Here is a 19,599-nt window from a genome sequence, read left to right as displayed (position 1 = left end):
TGGATAGGAGGGGGATGGGGCAGGTGCATATAGAGTAATTCATCTTTCTCTATTCTTCCTGCAGCTGCCTGCTAAATAACTGATTCTCCTTCTCTCCCTCCTGCAGGGAGAATAGGGAAAGATCAATTCATCTATATGCAGCTGCCCCATCCCCCTCCTATACAACTTCTTTTGCTGGCCCCCTAGTGCTCTCAACCCCCCCCCCCCTCCAGTGCTCCTAATCCCCCCTCAGTGCTCTTAGTGCCCCCCCAGTGCACTAGACCCCCCCTGTTCTTTAGCCCCCCCCTGCTTTTTAGCCCCCCCTGCTCTTTATCTACCCACAGTGCTTTCTCCCTCCCCCCAAGTGCTCCCTGCCCCCCCCCCCGTGCTCTCCACCCCCCTGGTTTTCCCTGCCTGCCCCCCAAGTGCTCCCTGTCCCCCCCCAGTGCTCTCCACCCCCCTGATTTTCCCTGCCCGCCCCCAAGTACTCCCTGTCCCCCCAGTGCTCTCCACCCCCCTGATTTTCCCTGCCCACCCCCCCAGTGCTCCCTGTCCCCCTCCCCCCAGTGCTCTCCACCCCCCTGGTTTTCCCTGCCCGCCCCCAAGTGCTCCCAGTCCCCCCCAGTGCTCTCCACCCCCTGATTTTCCCTGCTCACCCCCCAAGTGCTCCCTGTCCCCCCCAGTGCTCTCCACCCCCCTGATTTTCCCTGCCTACCCCCCAGTGCTCCCTGTCCCCGTCCCCCTCAGTGCTCTCCACCCCCTGATTTTCCCTGCTTGCCCCCCAAGTGCTCCCTGTCCCCCGCAGTGCTCTCCACCCCCTGCACCTTCCAACCCCCCTACAATGCTTTCCAAACCCCCTCTTAGTTCTCTCCAAACCCCCCCCCCCACCGTGCCCTTCAGCTCCTCCATTGCTCTCTGCTTCGTCTGTGCTCTCCGGCCCCCCTAGTGCTCTTCTATCATGTCCTCAGTCTCTGAGCATCTCCTGTATCATGTCTGTAGTCTCTGACCATCTACTGTATCATGTCTGCAGTCTCTGACCATCTACTGTATCATGTCCTCAGTCTCTGACCATCTCCTGTATCATGTCCGCAGTCTCTGACCTTCTCCTGTATCATGTCTGTAGTCTCTGACCATCTACTGTATCATGTCTGCAGTCTCTGACCATCTACTGTATCATGTCCTCAGTCTCTGACCATCTCCTTTATCATGTCCTCAGTCTCTGACCTTCTCCTGTATCATGTCTGCAGTCTCTGACCATCTACTGTATCATGTCTGCAGTCTCTGACCATCTACTGTATCATGTCCTCAGTCTCTGACCATCTCCTGTATCATGTCCGCAGTCTCTGACCTTCTCCTGTATCATGTCTGCAGTCTCTGACCATCTCCTGTATCATGTCCGCAGTCTCTGACCATCTCCTGTATCATGTCTGCAGTCTCTGACCATCTCCTGTATCACGTCTGCAGTCTCTGACCATCTCCTGTATCACGTCTGCAGTCTCTGACCATCTCCTGTATCATTTCTGCAGTCTCTGACCATCTACTGTATCACGTCTGCAGTCTCTGACCATCTCTTGTATCATGTCCTCAGTCTCTGACCATCTCCTGTATCATGTCCTCAGTCTCTGACCATCTCCTTTTTCATGTCTTCAGTCTCTGACCATCTCCTGTTTCATGTCCTTAGTCTCTGACCATCTCCTGTACCATGTCTGCAGTCTCTGACCATCTCCTGTATCATGTCTGTAGTCTCTGACCATCTCCTGTATCATGTCTGTAGTCTCTGACCATCTCCTTTAGCAAGTCTCCAATCTCTTACTCAAACTTAAACACATTGCTAATAATATTAGCTATCTATCTATGCTGAAGGTAGGGCTGTGCAGGGGAGGCAGAGAGCTGTGATTAGAGAGACGGAGGGCAGACTGCAAGGGGCACTGTGATGGGGGCTGTGGAATTTGTGCAAAAAATATTCTTGAAAACATTACAAATTTTTGTGGGTGTTTTTACATTTTAAAGTTGGGGGGGGGGGGGGGGGTGCCAGATATAGGATCCGCCCCGGGTGCCAAATGTTCTAGGTACGCCACTGTACCCACTATACAATTGTCTTTTCCTTTTTTCCTTTAGATTTAACAAAACCATATAGTGAGGTAGAGCCTAAACACTTTCAATTTGTATGCAATCAGGCAGGCCCTTGCACTACATAGTTGAAGGTTAGGCCCCTTTCACACTTGTACCTCCTAAAAGTCACGCGATTTAGCCGTGATTTTTTTGGCTGCAATTATGACTGGACACGAAGCAATGCCTATGTCTATGGACCTCAAAAAGCATCAAAGTTGGACCAAAGTAGTGCAGGGACTCTGAAATTGTTGTGACTTGAAGTCGCACAGATATGAACAATACTCATTGGAAATCATGGAGTAGGCCTTGTCATGCGACTTTTCAGTCCCAAGTCGCAGGACAAGTCGGACAAGTGTGAAAGGGATCTAAATCTAAAGGAAATCGAACAACAAAAGTTGCATAATGTGTATCCAGCTTAAGGCCCTCTAGTGTTTAATTTTCACCTATATTTTGATAGTCAGACAGTTTGCAGTGATGGGTAGACGCGGAAACACCTCCATGGCAGGGGCGTCACAAGGGGGGTGCGGGGAGGGGGGGGACCGCACCAGAGTGTCCACCGGGGGGGGGGGGTTACACCGCTCTGCCTCTGCCCAAGCTCCCGATCCTTCTCTTCAGAAAAGGGCGGACCCAGGGCACAGAGCAGTGCGCCCCGAGCCCACCCATTGTGTGACAATAGCGAATGAAAATTTGCTATTGTCACACGGATCCTCCTCCTCCAAAACCATGCCATTGGCCAAGGAGGAGGCGGGAGGACTCGAGGAGACGCCGGGGGACTGAGGAGAAGCCACCGCCGCTGCAGGTAAGTGCACTGGTCTCGGGGGGGGAACGGCTCACTGATCTGTCTGCATTGAAGGGGACACAGTGATCTGTCTGCATTGAAGGGGGGCTCATTGATCTGTCTGCATTGAAGGGGGCACAGTGATCTGTCTGCATTGAAAGAGGGCTCACTGATCTGTCTGCATTGAAAGGGGGCTCACTGATCTGTCTGCATTGAAGGGGGCACAGTGATCTGTCTGCATTGAAGGGGCACAGTGATCTGTCTGCATTGAAAGGGGGCTCACTGATCTGTCTGCATTAAAAGGGGGCTCGCTGATCTGTCTGCATTGAAAGGGGGCTCGCTGATCTGTCTTCATTGAAAGGGGGCACGCTGTTCTGTCTTCATTGAAAGGGGACTCATTGATCTGTCTGCATTGAAGGGGGCACAGTGATCTGTCTGCATTGAAAGGGGGCTCATTGATCTGTCTGCATTGAAAGGGGGCTCACTGATCTGTCTGCATTGAAGGGGGCACAGTGATCTGTCTGCATTGAAGGGGGCACAGTGATCTGTCTGCATTGAAGGGGGCACAGTGATCTGTCTGCATTGAAGGGGCACAGTGATCTGTCTGCATTGAAAGGGGGCTCACTGATCTGTCTGCATTAAAAGGGGGCTCGCTGATCTGTCTGCATTGAAAGGGGGCACGCTGATCTCTCTGCATTAAAAGGGGGCACGCTGATCATTCTGCATTGAACGGGGCACGCTGGTCTGTCTGCATTGAAAGGGGGCACGCTGATCATTCTGCATTGAAAGGGGGCACGCTGTGGTCACTCTGCATTGAAAGGGGGCACGCTGGTCTCTCTGCATTGAAAGGGGGCACGCTGGGGTCACTCTGCATTGAAAGGGGGCATGCTGTGGTCACTCTGCATTGAAAGGGGGCACGCTGTGGTCACTCTGCATTGAAAGGGGGCACACTATACCTTGATTACTGAAGGCCCATTTCACACTTTTGTGACCTCAAAGTCATGCAATTTTTACAGCATTTTTTGCCACAAAGCAATGCCTATTACATTTTTATGTTTGTGCCCCCCCCCCCCAAAATTTTGAGCACCAGCTGCCAATGTGTGTACTGTCTGCTGCCTGGACTTCTCTCACTTGCTCCTCCTCCCGGGCCGCCCTGAACCTCCCCTCCCTGCCCTTTGCGCTCCCTCACGTTCACGCGGGAGGGGGCGGAGCCAGTCACGGTGATGGCAACGCTAGGGTGAGGTGAGTATTGAGATGCGGGTGATGAATATATTGCAATTAAACATGCAGACAGATATGTGCTTCTTAGTCCGTCAGTATGTTTTATTTAGCAGATGCATCATGCAGCAGTGCTTGTCTCACTCTCAGCAGTAAGTTTATTCACCCTTAGTGTCAGTGGGAATTTGCTATTCCTCCTTTCCAGATTTGGGCCTGCAAGGACCCCCTGCATTTTGAGTACAGTACAGATGTCTTTCTAGTGGGTCTCCCCTGTTTCATCTTCCATGCACTGGGGAGAGAAATATAAAAAATCGCATCCGGACTGTCTCTCTGCGTTATTCCCAGCTCCTCTTTTGGGTATGTTTCTTTATGTCTGGATGCGATTTTTTTTATATTTCTCTCCCCAGTGCATGAAAGATGAAACAGGGGAGACCCACTAGAAGGACATCTGTACTGTACTCAAAACGCAGGGGGTCCTTGCAGGCCCGAATCTGTCTGGGGAGTGGCCCTTGTACACAGAGGAGGAGGAATAGCAAATTCACACTGACACTAAGGCCCCTTTCACACTGTCCGTCCATCGGACGGACTCCGTTTATCTCAGCGGGGGATCGATCCGCCGATCCCCTGCTGAGCAGGAGGATGACAGCTGTTCTCCGCTGTGTGCAGAGACACAGCTGTCAGGTCCCTATGCATCTCTATGGAGGAATCGGATGGGAACGGACCGTCGGTCCGTTCTCATCCGATCTGCTGGACGGATGGAAAATAGGGTTTCCTTTCGTCCAGATTTGACGGATCGGATCAGATGTCAGCTGACATCCGATGCCCCATAGGGATGCATGGGGGGACCGTTTAGATCCGCCAAAAAAACGGACAGAGGAGACAAGCACTGCATCTGATAAATAAAACATACTGAAGTTACGGACTATTTAACAGCACAAATCAAAAAGAAGCACCTTATATCTGTCTGGGCACCTTAAAGCGGAGTTCCGGGCACAAAAACTACCTTTTTTTTTGTGCCCATCCGCTTGGTCTCCTTCACCTGAAAAGCAATTGGATAGTTAGGCATTTTTTTTTTTCACTCACCTTGTAATTGTAGAATGAAAATACTCACCTATTCTCTACTTCCTCCCTCGGTGCCGTGGCTCCGACGTCACTTCCTGTCTTGCGATGATTCCTGGGAGCTGAACGTCATCGCTCCCAGGAATCAATGCGACGGCACCGGCCCCGCTCGTCACTTCCGGGGCGATTCCTCCACAGCTTCTGGGCATGCCCAGAAGCTGTTTAGCAGGGAATGCGGCCCCGCACCGGAAGTGACGAGAGGGGCCGGTGAAGGCGCATTCTGGGAGAAGAAGACGCAGAAGAGGACACAGAAGAGGATCGTGTTGGCTTCAGCTGCCCACAACAGAGATGGCAACGCTGGAGAAGAAATTTTAAAAGTGAGTATATCTTCTAAAAGGTAAGTGCGAACCGGGACAGATCAGAGGCTAGCCATTGTGGAATGTACTAGCCCTGACTGTCCCGGGGGGTATGTTCACTGAAAAAAAGTTTTCGTGCCCGGAACTCCGCTTTAAGTTTAATTGCACTATTTTCCACATTGGCACTTTTTTTTATGAGAAAATGTAATTGCACTTTTTTTGAATAATACAAATATTATGTATGAATATTGCATATATGTTTTGAATAGAGTACTGTATATGAATTTGCACTAAGGAAATGCACTTTGGTCTTTATATGTATGGACCCTTTCACACAGGTGGACCGTTCAGACCCGCCTGGCAGTTTTTTTGGCGGATCTGAACGGTCACCCCATGCATCTCTATGTCCACTGACATCCAATCCGATCCATTAAATCTGGACGGATGGAAACCCTGTTTTCCATCCGTCCAGGGGATCGGATCGGATGGGATCAGATGAGAACGGACAGACGGTCCGTTCCCATCCGATTCCCCCGTAGAGATGCATGGGGACCTGACAGCTGTGTTTTATTATTTTCATATGATATTGTAATTTTAAGTATAGATAATAGGAGTAAGTATAAAAACACCCATTCAACCCAGCGCTATTATAAAATAGGAAATCTGAATATAAAGCAGCCGCTATAAAAATCAAAAAGTGGCAATAGGTGTATAATGAGAATCTAAAGGAGGCTCACATACACTAGCAGCGCTAATTAAAATGACTTGTGTAAAGAAACAATGCATCAAATATTATACTCTACAAAATAGTGTCCATTCAAAGTGAGTAATATCCGCAAATGCTGAATAATATAGTCCATATATTGAATAGGATCCTGGAGTGCAAGCCTGTGAACCCCGTGGCGCTTCCTGTTTAGGTGGACCACCGTCACCACACCTCAGAAAAAACGTGCCCCCCTAGGTAGTAAAAACTCACCACAGGATGGGAAAAAAACACCTTGAATGGGATATAATTCCAGAATGTGGTAAACGAATTCCAGGTAAACGCTCTCCGGATTACCCAAACTCTGATATATAATCAGGACTTCAATTCAGCATAAACAGCACCAGACACCTCAGATCATGTATGGGAAAAGAAAGGGGGAGGACCCATAGTGTAATTCCGTAAACACCACTTTATTAAAATTCCCAATCCCCCATATAAGATACACTCACAGTGTTAAAATTAAATAGTAGCATGTAGAATAAAGAGAAGAGTCCGTCGTGTGCCGGTAACTCACCGCTACCTATTAGGGAAACCGGAGCTCCAGCGCACCGACTCTGCGTGACAGCTGATGGATGCGTGCTCACGCCCTTACATGTTTCGTCACACGGACTTCTACGGAGGGCGCGAGCACGCACCATCACGCTCCTCTGAAATACATACACAATCCGGAAGAGGAAAGGGACACCATCCAATCACCGGCCCGCGCCCGTGACCGCCCATAAGAGACACATGGACCAATCACCGGCCAGTGCCACGGCTCAGAACAGACCCCCTCACCTCCAACCCGGAAGGTAAACTATCACATTCCGGAAAGATAACACGACCCGAGCCAATCAACGGCATGTGACCGGAACCGCCCATTTAGGACTCGCGGACCAATCACCAGCCAGGGTCGCGGCTCGGACCATCACCTCCATAACCCGGATAGTAAATATGCCAAACCATTTTCATTGGATAAGGCTCTTGGAAAAACTCATGTATCATCTCCTCACCGGTGTAAACGATGCCCGGAAATATAAAATATACTTCCTGCCTGGATGCAAACAACCAGATCCTAGGAGATTCATATACATATAGCCAAATTGTATTATCTACCCCCGGGGGACTCCTTATGTGGGTATCCCCGGGTCTTTATTCTACATGCTACTATTTAATTTTAACACTGTGAGTGTATCTTATATGGGGGATTGGGAATTTTAATAAAGTGGTGTTTACGGAATTACACTATGGGTCCTCCCCCTTTCTTTTCCCATACATGATCTGAGGTGTCTGGTGCTGTTTATGCTGAATTGAAGTCCTGATTATATATCAGAGTTTGGATAATCCGGAGAGCGTTTACCTGGAATTCGTTTACCACATTCTGGAATTATATCCCATTCAAGGTGTTTTTTTCCCATCCTGTGGTGAGTTTTTACTACCTAGGGGGGCACGTTTTTTCTGAGGTGTGGTGACGGTGGTCCACTTAAACAGGAAGCGCCACGGGGTTCACAGGCTTGCACTCCAGGATCCTATTCAATATATGGACTATATTATTCAGCATTTGCGGATATTACTCACTTTGAATGGACACTATTTTGTAGAGTATAATATTTGATGCATTGTTTCTTTACACAAGTCATTTTAATTAGCGCTGCTAGTGTATGTGAGCCTCCTTTAGATTCTCATTATACACCTATTGCCACATTGTAATTTTAAGGTCATTTTAATTCTCCTAGTTATTAATGTCGCTATTGCCATTACATTTAGTGTTATATGGGAGCTATGATTTAAAAGTTACATTAGTAAAAAAAAAATAAATAAAAAAACATTATTGAAAGGGGTTGGGGTGACACCGTGAGTTACCGCTCCGGGTGACACCAACCCTAGTGACGCCACTGGTCCATGGTTGTGAAGTTATCTCTCACACAGCAGCAGTAAATCAGTGTGGCAATGAGTGATTTTTATAACACTAGGGTGGGTAATGCCAAGAGGTTTCAAGGTTGTTTTAGCACTAAGATGTGAAATTCTTGTTCTAAAGCTTTAAAGTCCCATACTCATTACACAGTGGGGACTTTAATCACTTGCCAACCGCCCGCCGCATATATACTGCGACAGGCTGGCTCGGCTGAGCGAATTGACGTATGGGTACATCGGTTTGCGGGAATGGTGCTGGGGGGCGAGCGCGCACCGTCGGCTTCGCACTTACGCCCCCATTAGTGAGCGGGGATGGCGATCCATGGGGCCCGGCCGCCACGTTTGCTGCCAGGCACCCGTGATCGATCCCCGCTGAGAGAGGATGGTCTGCTGTTGTAAACACAGCTGACCGTTCTTCTCCCTGGAATGATCATAGAGCCCCTATGACCCTTCTATATAGGAACACAGGTCTCTATGATCATTTCACAAGTCCCTCCCCCATACAGTTAGAAAACACTCCCCTAGGCTCACACTTAACCCTTTGATCACCGCTATGTTAACCCCTTCCCTGCCAGTGTCATTATTACAGTAACAGTGCATATTTTTAGCACTGATTACTGTAGTAATGTCACTGGTCCCCCCCAAAAGTGTCAAAAATGTCAGTTAGGGGTCCGATCTGTCCACCGCAATGTCGCAGTCCAGCTAAAAATCGAAGAACGCCACCAATACTAGTAAAAAAAAAAAAGTAAATAAAAATTATATAAACCTTTGTAGGTGTGATAACTATTGCGCAAACCAATCAAAATACGCTTATTGCAATTTTTTTTTTTTACCAGAAATATGTAGCAGAATACAAATTGGCCTAAAAGGATGAAACATTTTGATTTTTACATTTTTTTGGGGGGGAATGTTACATTGCAGAATGTGAAAAACATTGTTTTTTTTTTTTTTTCATAATTGTGGGTTTTTTTTTTAGTTTATAGCGCAAAAGATAAAAATTGCACAGGTGATCAAATACCACCAAAAGAAAGCTCTGTTTGTGGGGGAAAAAAAGGGACATCAATTTTATTTGGGTACAGTGTCGCACGTCCGTGCAATTGTACGTTGAAGTAATGCAGTGCCGAATCGCAAAAAACAGCCTGGTCATTAAGGGGGCAAATCCTTCCGGGCCAGAACAGGTTAATAAATTCCTGCAATAGAGTATTAGAACATGTGCGTTGCTGGGGTGGCTAGTGGCTACTACCTACACCTATAGATGAACTGCAGCACTCACCAACACAAGTACTTAAGGGCTTGCAAAAAGAAATATAAAAGCAAAGGGTAATGCGCTATTCAGGTGTGTGATGAAGCTAAAACTGTGTGATAATCCAAGAAGAGTAATAAATTATAATTCTCAATCTAATAAACCTTATCCAAGATAATATAAATAAAATACTAAATGAGTAGAAGGCACAGATGTATAAATAATAATCCCAATTGTAGTGAATATCTATACATGCAAACAATGCCAAAAAAGTGCATAAAAAATGTAAGACAAAAATCTTATTTTGTAAAGTGCAGAAGGAGAAAGTTCAAAAATATTATTATGTTAAAGTTCATCCACTCATCGATTGGATAGTCTGGTTATCTCATCTCCATAATTAGAGTCAATACTAGGGTTGAGCGAACACCTAGATGTCCGTGTTCGACGGGTTCGGCCGAACTTTAAAAAAAAGTCCGGGTCCGTGTCCCGGACTTTTACCGAACTTTTCCCGGACACCGAACCCCATTGAAGTCAATGGGGACCCGAACTTTAAGGCACTAAAATGGCTCTAAAACACCAAAGGAAAGGGCTAGAGTGCTGCAAATGGCAGCAAAACGTAATTAAGAGCATGGCAAGTGCTCTGCAAACAAATGTGGATAGGGAAATAACTTAAAACAACAAAAAAAAAACAGAAAAATAAAACAATGTTCTTCTTCATCTCTGAAGGACGAGGCCCATATGGAGTAGGAGGGAGGTTGAGGTGGTGGTGGATGTGGCGGTGACATAGGCGTGCGCACAGGGTGTGCTGGGTGTGCCTGGGCACACCCTAATCACCTAGGGCACATAGCATTGCCAGTGAGGAGATGGGAAAGATTTCCCTGGGACCTGCTCTGCTCTATTTCTCCTTGCCTACAGGTACATGGCCCCGATACATTACTCTCCCTGCTGGCAAACACATGCATGTGTATTTCAACTTTGGGGTGCACACCTTAATGCAATAGGCTGCGCACACCTATGGGCGGTGTAGGTGGAAGCGGCGGTGGAGGAGGACCAGGGCCGGATTAACAGCATCATGGGCTTGGTGCTGAGGATTTTGAAGGGCCTTAAGGGCCGTGCCTTGCCATGCACCCAGAGGAGGAAGGGTGCAGCCATGCATGCCTAATTCAACATGGGATGCTGTCTCTGAAGCCCATAAACACATCCATGCATCGCCAACTGTCCCTCCTTGTCCGGCCTTCACGCTGTGTGGGGAGGTTCTGAGGGTGCTGCCTGGGGAAGCGAGCATAGAAGCCAGACTTCTGTGTTTACAAGTGACAGAAGAGCGGTAACAGTGAATATGGCCAACCCGGGGCCTATATAAAAGGTAGGGGCCTGGAGCTGCAGCTCCAATAGCCCCTACATTAATCTGGCCCTGAGGAGGAGGACGAGGTAGCCAACACTGCTTCTTTTCAAAAATTTTAAATGAGGGTACACCCCAAAAGAGTGAGAAAGAGCAAAAATGGAACAATGGGTGGGTAAGGTCGGTATCCATTGCTATTCTGCATAAGGTACGGAAAAGTCCCGTGGGATCCATGCCTGGTTCATTTTAATGAACGTGAGCTTGTCCACATTGTCTCTGGACAGGCGGCTGCGCTTGTCTGTTATAACGCCCCCAGCCGTGCTAAATACCCGTTCAGATAATACACTGGCTGCAGGGCACGCCAGCACCTCCAAGGCGTAAAGGGCAAGCTCAAGCCATGTGCCCAATTTGGAGACCCAGAAGTTGAAGGGGGCAGACCCGTCATTCACTACATGTAGGCGTGTGCACACATACTGCTCCACCATGTTGGTAAAATGCTGCCTCCTGCTAAGACGTTCCATCTGAGCTGCTGGTGCTGCTGTTTGTTGTGGCGTGCTGACAAAGCTTTTCCACATTTCGGCCATGCTAACCCTGCCTTCTGAGGTGCTGGCGGTGCCCTGGTTGCGTTGGCGACCTCCTCCTCCTCCTCCTCTGCCTTGTGCTTCCACTGTGGCCCCGCTGTCAGATGGGAATGCCAGCAGCATGGCGTCTACCAGCGTGCGCTTGTACTCGCGCATCTTGCGATCGCGCTCCAGTGAGTGAATTAAGGACGGTACGTTGTCCTTGTAACGGGGATCCAGCAGCGTGGCCACCCAGTAATCAGCACAAGTTAGAATGTGGGCAACTCGGCGGTCGTTGTGGAGACACTGCAGCATGTAATCGCTCATGTGTGCCAGGCTGCCCAGAGGCAACGAAAGGCTGTCCTCTGTGGGAGGTGTATCGTCCGTGTCCTCTGTATCCCCCCAGCCACGCACCAGTGATGGCCATGAGCTGGCCTGGGTGCCACCCTGCTGTGAACATGGTTCCATCTCCTCCTCCAGCTCCTCCTCCTCCTCATCCTCCTCATCCTCCAGAACTGTGCCCCTGCTGGACAATTGCGTCCCTGGCGTTTGCGTGTGCAGGAACCCACCCTCGGAGCCCCTTGCGAATGACTGCCCTGAAAGCCTTGGAAATGTTACCTCTTCATCCTCCTCCTCCTCCTCATCCTGTGCCACATCCTCTTCCATCATCGCCCGAATTGTTTTTTCAAGGAGGCATAGAAGTGGGATAGTTAAGCTGAGAACGGCGTCATTGCCACTGGCCATGTTGGTGGAGTACTCAAAACAGCGCAACAAGGCACACAGGTCTCGCATGGAGGCCCAGTTAAATTAAATAGCGGAATAGAAAATATGATCCAAAAAAAGTGTATGTATATCACACGTACACAACCACACTGGGCCCCAATTACTATTGTTTGTACCCCTAAAAGGCTAGATGAGGAGTAGGGGGAGTATGGAACAGGCAGCACCCTCAAACCTTCAGAAGTATGAGATGAACCCCAACAACTTGGAAAGGTGGATCTCTCTCACACGTACCGACACAGACTATCCCGCAATTCAATTGATCCTCAAAGGTTTTTATTGAATAGCGGAATAGGAAATATGATCAAAAAAAGTGTATGTATCTCGCACGTACACAACCACACTAGGCCCCAATTACTATTGTTTGTACCCCTAAAAGGCTAGATGAGGAGTAGGGGGGGTATGGAACAGGCAGCACCCTCAAACCTTCAGAAGTATGAGATGAACCCCAACAACTTGGAAAGGTGGATCTCTCTCACACGTACCAACACAGACTATCCCCCAATTTAACTGATCCCCAAAGGTTTTTGATTAAATAGCGGAATAGAAAATATGATCCAAAAAAAGTGTATGTATATCACACGTACACAACCACACTAGGCCCCAATTACTATTGTTTGTACCCCTAAAAGGCTAGATGAGGAGTAGGGGGGGTATGGAACAGGCAGCACCCTCAAACCTTCAGAAGTATGAGATGAACCCCAACAACTTGGAAAGGTGGATCTCTCTCACACGTACCAACACAGACTATCCCCCAATTTAACTGATCCCCAAAGGTTTTTGATTAAATAGCGGAATAGAAAATATGATCCAAAAAAAGTGTATGTATATCACACGTACACAACCACACTAGGCCCCAATTACTATTGTTTGTACCCCTAAAAGGCTAGATGAGGAGTAGGGGGAGTATGGAACAGGCAGCACCCTCAAACCTTCAGAAGTATGAGATGAACCCCAACAACTTGGAAAGGTGGATCTCTCTCACACGTACCGACACAGACTATCCCGCAATTCAATTGATCCTCAAAGGTTTTTATTGAATAGCGGAATAGGAAATATGATCAAAAAAAGTGTATGTATCTCGCACGTACACAACCACACTAGGCCCCAATTACTATTGTTTGTACCCCTAAAAGGCTAGATGAGGAGTAGGGGGGGTATGGAACAGGCAGCACCCTCAAACCTTCAGAAGTATGAGATGAACCCCAACAACTTGGAAAGGTGGATCTCTCTCACACGTACCGACACAGACTATCCCCCAATTTAACTGATCCCCAAAGGTTTTTGATTAAATAGCGGAATAGAAAATATGATCCCAAAAAAGTGTATGTATATCACACGTACACAACCACACTGGGCCCCAATTACTATTGTTTGTACCCCTAAAAGGCTAGATGAGGAGTAGGGGGAGTATGGAACAGGCAGCACCCTCAAACCTTCAGAAGTATGAGATGAACCCCAACAACTTGGAAAGGTGGATCTCTCTCACACGTACCAACACAGACTATCCCCCAATTTAACTGATCCCCAAAGGTTTTTGATTAAATAGCGGAATAGAAAATATGATCCAAAAAAAGTGTATGTATATCACACGTACACAACCACACTAGGCCCCAATTACTATTGTTTGTACCCCTAAAAGGCTAGATGAGGAGTAGGGGGAGTATGGAACAGGCAGCACCCTCAAACCTTCAGAAGTATGAGATGAACCCCAACAACTTGGAAAGGTGGATCTCTCTCACACGTACCGACACAGACTATCCCGCAATTCAATTGATCCTCAAAGGTTTTTATTGAATAGCGGAATAGGAAATATGATCAAAAAAAGTGTATGTATCTCGCACGTACACAACCACACTAGGCCCCAATTACTATTGTTTGTACCCCTAAAAGGCTAGATGAGGAGTAGGGGGGGTATGGAACAGGCAGCACCCTCAAACCTTCAGAAGTATGAGATGAACCCCAACAACTTGGAAAGGTGGATCTCTCTCACACGTACCGACACAGACTATCCCCCAATTTAACTGATCCCCAAAGGTTTTTGATTAAATAGCGGAATAGAAAATATGATCCCAAAAAAGTGTATGTATATCACACGTACACAACCACACTGGGCCCCAATTACTATTGTTTGTACCCCTAAAAGGCTAGATGAGGAGTAGGGGGAGTATGGAACAGGCAGCACCCTCAAACCTTCAGAAGTATGAGATGAACCCCAACAACTTGGAAAGGTGGATCTCTCTCACACGTACCAACACAGACTATCCCCCAATTTAACTGATCCCCAAAGGTTTTTGATTAAATAGCGGAATAGAAAATATGATCCAAAAAAAGTGTATGTATATCACACGTACACAACCACACTAGGCCCCAATTACTATTGTTTGTACCCCTAAAAGGCTAGGAGTAGGGGGAGTATGGAACAGGCAGCACCCTCAAACCTTCAGAAGTATGAGATGAACCCCAACAACTTGGAAAGGTGGATCTCTCTCACACGTACCAACACAGACTATCCCCCAATTTAACTGATCCCCAAAGGTTTTTGATTAAATAGCGGAATAGAAAATATGATCCCAAAAAAGTGTATGTATATCACACGTACACAACCACACTAGGCCCCAATTACTATTGTTTGTACCCCTAAAAGGCTAGGAGTAGGGGGAGTATGGAACAGGCAGCACCCTCAAACCTTCAGAAGTATGAGATGAACCCCAACAACTTGGAAAGGTGGATCTCTCTCACACGTACCAACACAGACTATCCCCCAATTTAACTGATCCCCAAAGGTTTTTGATTAAATAGCGGAATAGAAAATATGATCCAAAAAAAGTGTATGTATATCACACGTACACAACCACACTAGGCCCCAATTACTATTGTTTGTACCCCTAAAAGGCTAGGAGTAGGGGGAGTATGGAACAGGCAGCACCCTCAAACCTTCAGAAGTATGAGATGAACCCCAACAACTTGGAAAGGTGGATCTCTCTCACACGTACCAACACAGACTATCCCCCAATTTAACTGATCCCCAAAGGTTTTTGATTAAATAGCGGAATAGAAAATATGATCCCAAAAAAGTGTATGTATATCACACGTACACAACCACACTAGGCCCCAATTACTATTGTTTGTACCCCTAAAAGGCTAGGAGTAGGGGGAGTATGGAACAGGCAGCACCCTCAAACCTTCAGAAGTATGAGATGAACCCCAACAACTTGGAAAGGTGGATCTCTCTCACACGTACCAACACAGACTATCCCCCAATTTAACTGATCCCCAAAGGTTTTTGATTAAATAGCGGAATAGAAAATATGATCCCAAAAAAGTGTATGTATATCACACGTACACAACCACACTAGGCCCCAATTACTATTGTTTGTACCCCTAAAAGGCTAGGAGTAGGGGGAGTATGGAACAGGCAGCACCCTCAAACCTTCAGAAGTATGAGATGAACCCCAACAACTTGGAAAGGTGGATCTCTCTCACACGTACCAACACAGACTATCCCCCAATTTAACTGATCCCCAAAGGTTTTTGATTAAATAGCGGAATAGAAAATATGATCCCAAAAAAGTGTATGTATATCACACGTACACAACCACACTAGGCCCCAATTACTATTGTTTGTACCCCTAAAAGGCTAGGAGTAGGGGGAGTATGGAACAGGCAGCACCCTCAAACCTTCAGAAGTATGAGATGAACCCCAACAACTTGGAAAGGTGGATCTCTCTCACACGTACCAACACAGACTATCCCCCAATTTAACTGATCCCCAAAGGTTTTTGATTAAATAGCGGAATAGAAAATATGATCCCAAAAAAGTGTATGTATATCACACGTACACAACCACACTAGGCCCCAATTACTATTGTTTGTACCCCTAAAAGGCTAGGAGTAGGGGGAGTATGGAACAGGCAGCACCCTCAAACCTTCAGAAGTATGAGATGAACCCCAACAACTTGGAAAGGTGGATCTCTCTCACACGTACCAACACAGACTATCCCCCAATTTAACTGATCCCCAAAGGTTTTTGATTAAATAGCGGAATAGAAAATATGATCCCAAAAAAGTGTATGTATATCACACGTACACAACCACACTAGGCCCCAATTACTATTGTTTGTACCCCTAAAAGGCTAGGAGTAGGGGGAGTATGGAACAGGCAGCACCCTCAAACCTTCAGAAGTATGAGATGAACCCCAACAACTTGGAAAGGTGGATCTCTCTCACACGTACCAACACAGACTATCCCCCAATTTAACTGATCCCCAAAGGTTTTTGATTAAATAGCGGAATAGAAAATATGATCCCAAAAAAGTGTATGTATATCACACGTACACAACCACACTAGGCCCCAATTACTATTGTTTGTACCCCTAAAAGGCTAGGAGTAGGGGGAGTATGGAACAGGCAGCACCCTCAAACCTTCAGAAGTATGAGATGAACCCCAACAACTTGGAAAGGTGGATCTCTCTCACACGTACCAACACAGACTATCCCCCAATTTAACTGATCCCCAAAGGTTTTTGATTAAATAGCGGAATAGAAAATATGATCCCAAAAAAGTGTATGTATATCACACGTACACAACCACACTAGGCCCCAATTACTATTGTTTGTACCCCTAAAAGGCTAGATGAGGAGTAGGGGGAGTATGGAACAGGCAGCACCCTCAAACCTTCAGAAGTATGAGATTGTGTTCACTGTACCCCACAAAGATTGAGTTCACTGCACCCCACAATGATTGTGTTCACTGCACCCCACAAAGATTGTGTTCACTGCACCTCACAAAGATTGTGTTCACTGTACCCCCCAAAGATTGTGTTCACTGCACCCCACAAAGATTCTGTTCACTGTACCCCACAAAGATTGTGTTCACTGCACCCCAAAAAGATTGTGTTCACTGCACCCCAAAAAGGATGTTGTTCACTGCACCCCAAAAAGGATGTTGTTCACTCCACCCCAAAAAGATTGTGTTCACTGCACCCCACAAAGATTGTGTTCACTGCACCCCAAAAAGATTGTGTTCACTGCACCCCAAAAATGATTTTGTTCACTGCACCCCAAAAAGGATTTTGTTCACTGCACCCCAAAAAGGATGTTGTTCACTCCACCCCAAAAAGATTGTGTTCACTGCACCCCAAAAAGATTGTGTTCACTGCACCCCACAAAGGATTTTGTTCACTGCACCCCAAAAAGATTGTGTTCACTGCACCCCAAAAAGGATGTTGTTCACTGCACCCCAAAAAGGATTTTGTTCACTGCACCCCAAAAAGATTGTGTTCACTGCACCCCACAAAGGATTTTGTTCACTGCACCCCACAAAGATTGTGTTCACTGCACACCAAAAAGGATTGTGTTCACTGCACCCCAAAAAGATTTTGTTCACTGCACCCCAAAAAGATTGTGTTCACTGCAGCCCAAAAAGATTGTGTTCACTGCAGCCCAAAAAGATTGTGTTCACTGCAGCCCAAAAAGATTGTGTTCACTGCAGCCCAAAAAGATTGTGTTCACTGCAGCCCAAAAAGATTGTGTTCACTGCAGCTCACACACAGAAAAATGGATGTGGATCACTGACAATCCCACACCACACAGCAATATCGATTGTAGTTTGTAGAACACAGTTTCCCTAAAATTCAGCAGACTCTGTCCCTAACAGGATTGAGAAGAGATCGTAGATCAGGATTGAGTGCAGATTCACCCCACCCCCCACACAGCAATATCGATTGTAGTTTGTAGAAGACACTGACCCTATAATTCAGCAGACTCTATCCCTAAAATGCCTACAACTCGCCCTGCCTAAACACTCCGACCTGTCCCTCAATTCTATCCGGACACAAATGGTTTTTTCCTGCCTATCTTTCCCTAATCAGCAGCCAGCACGTTGATGTGTGCTCTGTCCCTGAATCTAAGCAGCATAATGACGCCGCTGCGGCTGCCTCGAACTTATAAAGACTTGGTCACATGCTTCAGACGGCCAATCACAGCTACTGAGACATTTGCAGGCATGGCTGGGATGGCTTAAGGCACACCAGTTAAACGATTGTTGATTGGCTGTTGAAAGCCCGCCATGAAAAGAGCGCCAAAGCATGCAAAACCCGGAAATAAAACGACCGAACACGGATTTTTACCCGAACATACAGTAAAGTGTCCGTGTCCGTGTTCGGGTACAAAAAATCCAATTATTCGGTACGAACACGAATAATACAGTCCGTGTTCGCTCAACACTAGTCAATACTTGTAATTAAATGTGACAAAATTCCACTCTGTGGAATGACTTCTCCTCTTGACGTATTCTCCCCAGATATGTAAATAAAAATAAACAACATATAGTGTAATATTGTCAGAAAAAAATATATTATTTTTAAGTGACAAAAAAGGTTCATCAATCAGTGCAGTGCATAGGAACCAACATTCTGTGAAAAGTGATATCAAGTGAAAACATCTATTCCACCTATGCAAAAACACTCATTTACATATCTGGGGACAATACGCCGAGAGGAGAAGTCACTCCACAGAGTGTAATTTTGTCACATTTTGTCACATTTAATTACTCTATTTAGTATTGACTTTAGTATTGACTCTAATTATAGAGGTGAGATCACCGGACTATCCAATCGATGAGTGGATGAACTTTAACATAATAATATTTTTGAACTTTCTCCTTCTGCACTTTACAAAATAAGATTTTTGTCTCTGGACTTACATTTTTTTGCACTTTTTTTGGCATTGTTTGCACGTATAGATATTCACTACAATTGGGATTATTATTTATACATCTGTGCCTTCTACTCATTTAGTATTTTATTTATATTCATGCATTTTATATTTATTATCTTGGATAAGGTTTATTAGATTGAGAATTATAATTTATTACATTGCTTGGATTATTTATCACACAGTTTTAGCTTCATCACACACCTGAATAACACACTTCCCTTTGCTTTTATAATACATTGATGCAGTTTGATTATATCAGTTGCAATGCCTCATAAAGATATTTTTCATTAATATAAAAGAGATACATATAATTTTCTTACCTTCAGCTGTAATGATCAGTAGTAAGGGAAGGAATATAATAAAGGATGGGATAAGAACCTTCATCTCTCTTCTACAAAACTGCTGTAAGGAAAGAAAGAATATTATAGTACTAGGAAATAAACATGTGTGTTCATGCAGAAAGGGACTTCTTCTTATGACTGTACTTCGTAGGAAGAACTACAGATTTGAATGCGAGCAGCTCTGGTAAATAAACTGAGCAACCAATAAGCTGCTGGGTAGATGTCAATTTCTATATACACATGCTAGTGTCATGATACAGTAAATGGCCTTCGCCCATCCAACCTAACCTAAGGTTTTTCTAATTCTAAGAAAAAAATATATATTTTGCAGTTTACCAGTCCTTAGATGTGGTGGCTGCATTTGTTTTCATTTTTCAGATTAAGAACATTTTTGGCAAGTACAGAGGCTATCAGTTACTACAGAGAAATGTAACACCCTCTAGTGTGTGCTAGAA

The 19,599-nt window shown here is 46.0% G+C and overlaps 1 protein-coding gene across 1 annotated transcript in view; it reads right to left on the bottom strand.

The window, feature by feature from the left end:
• The window catches only part of LOC309560276 (antigen-presenting glycoprotein CD1d-like), a 165,776-nt gene extending 146,559 nt beyond the window's left edge, over positions 1-19,217 (bottom strand). Inside the window, exon 1 of the mRNA XM_082263870.1 lies at positions 19,124-19,217. Within this exon, the coding sequence (XP_082119996.1) occupies positions 19,124-19,187 (64 nt within the window). The 5' untranslated portion in view covers positions 19,188-19,217. The remainder of the gene's footprint in view (positions 1-19,123) is intronic.
• Positions 19,218-19,599: the final 382 nt, after the last annotated feature.

Source organism: Pelophylax lessonae, assembly GCF_965119305.1.
Source record: "Pelophylax lessonae genome assembly, chromosome: 7".
In the NCBI taxonomy this organism is placed as follows: domain Eukaryota; kingdom Metazoa; phylum Chordata; class Amphibia; order Anura; family Ranidae; genus Pelophylax; species Pelophylax lessonae.
The sequence above is the reverse complement of the archived record's forward strand: the minus strand, read 5'-3'. Positions and strand labels throughout refer to the sequence as shown.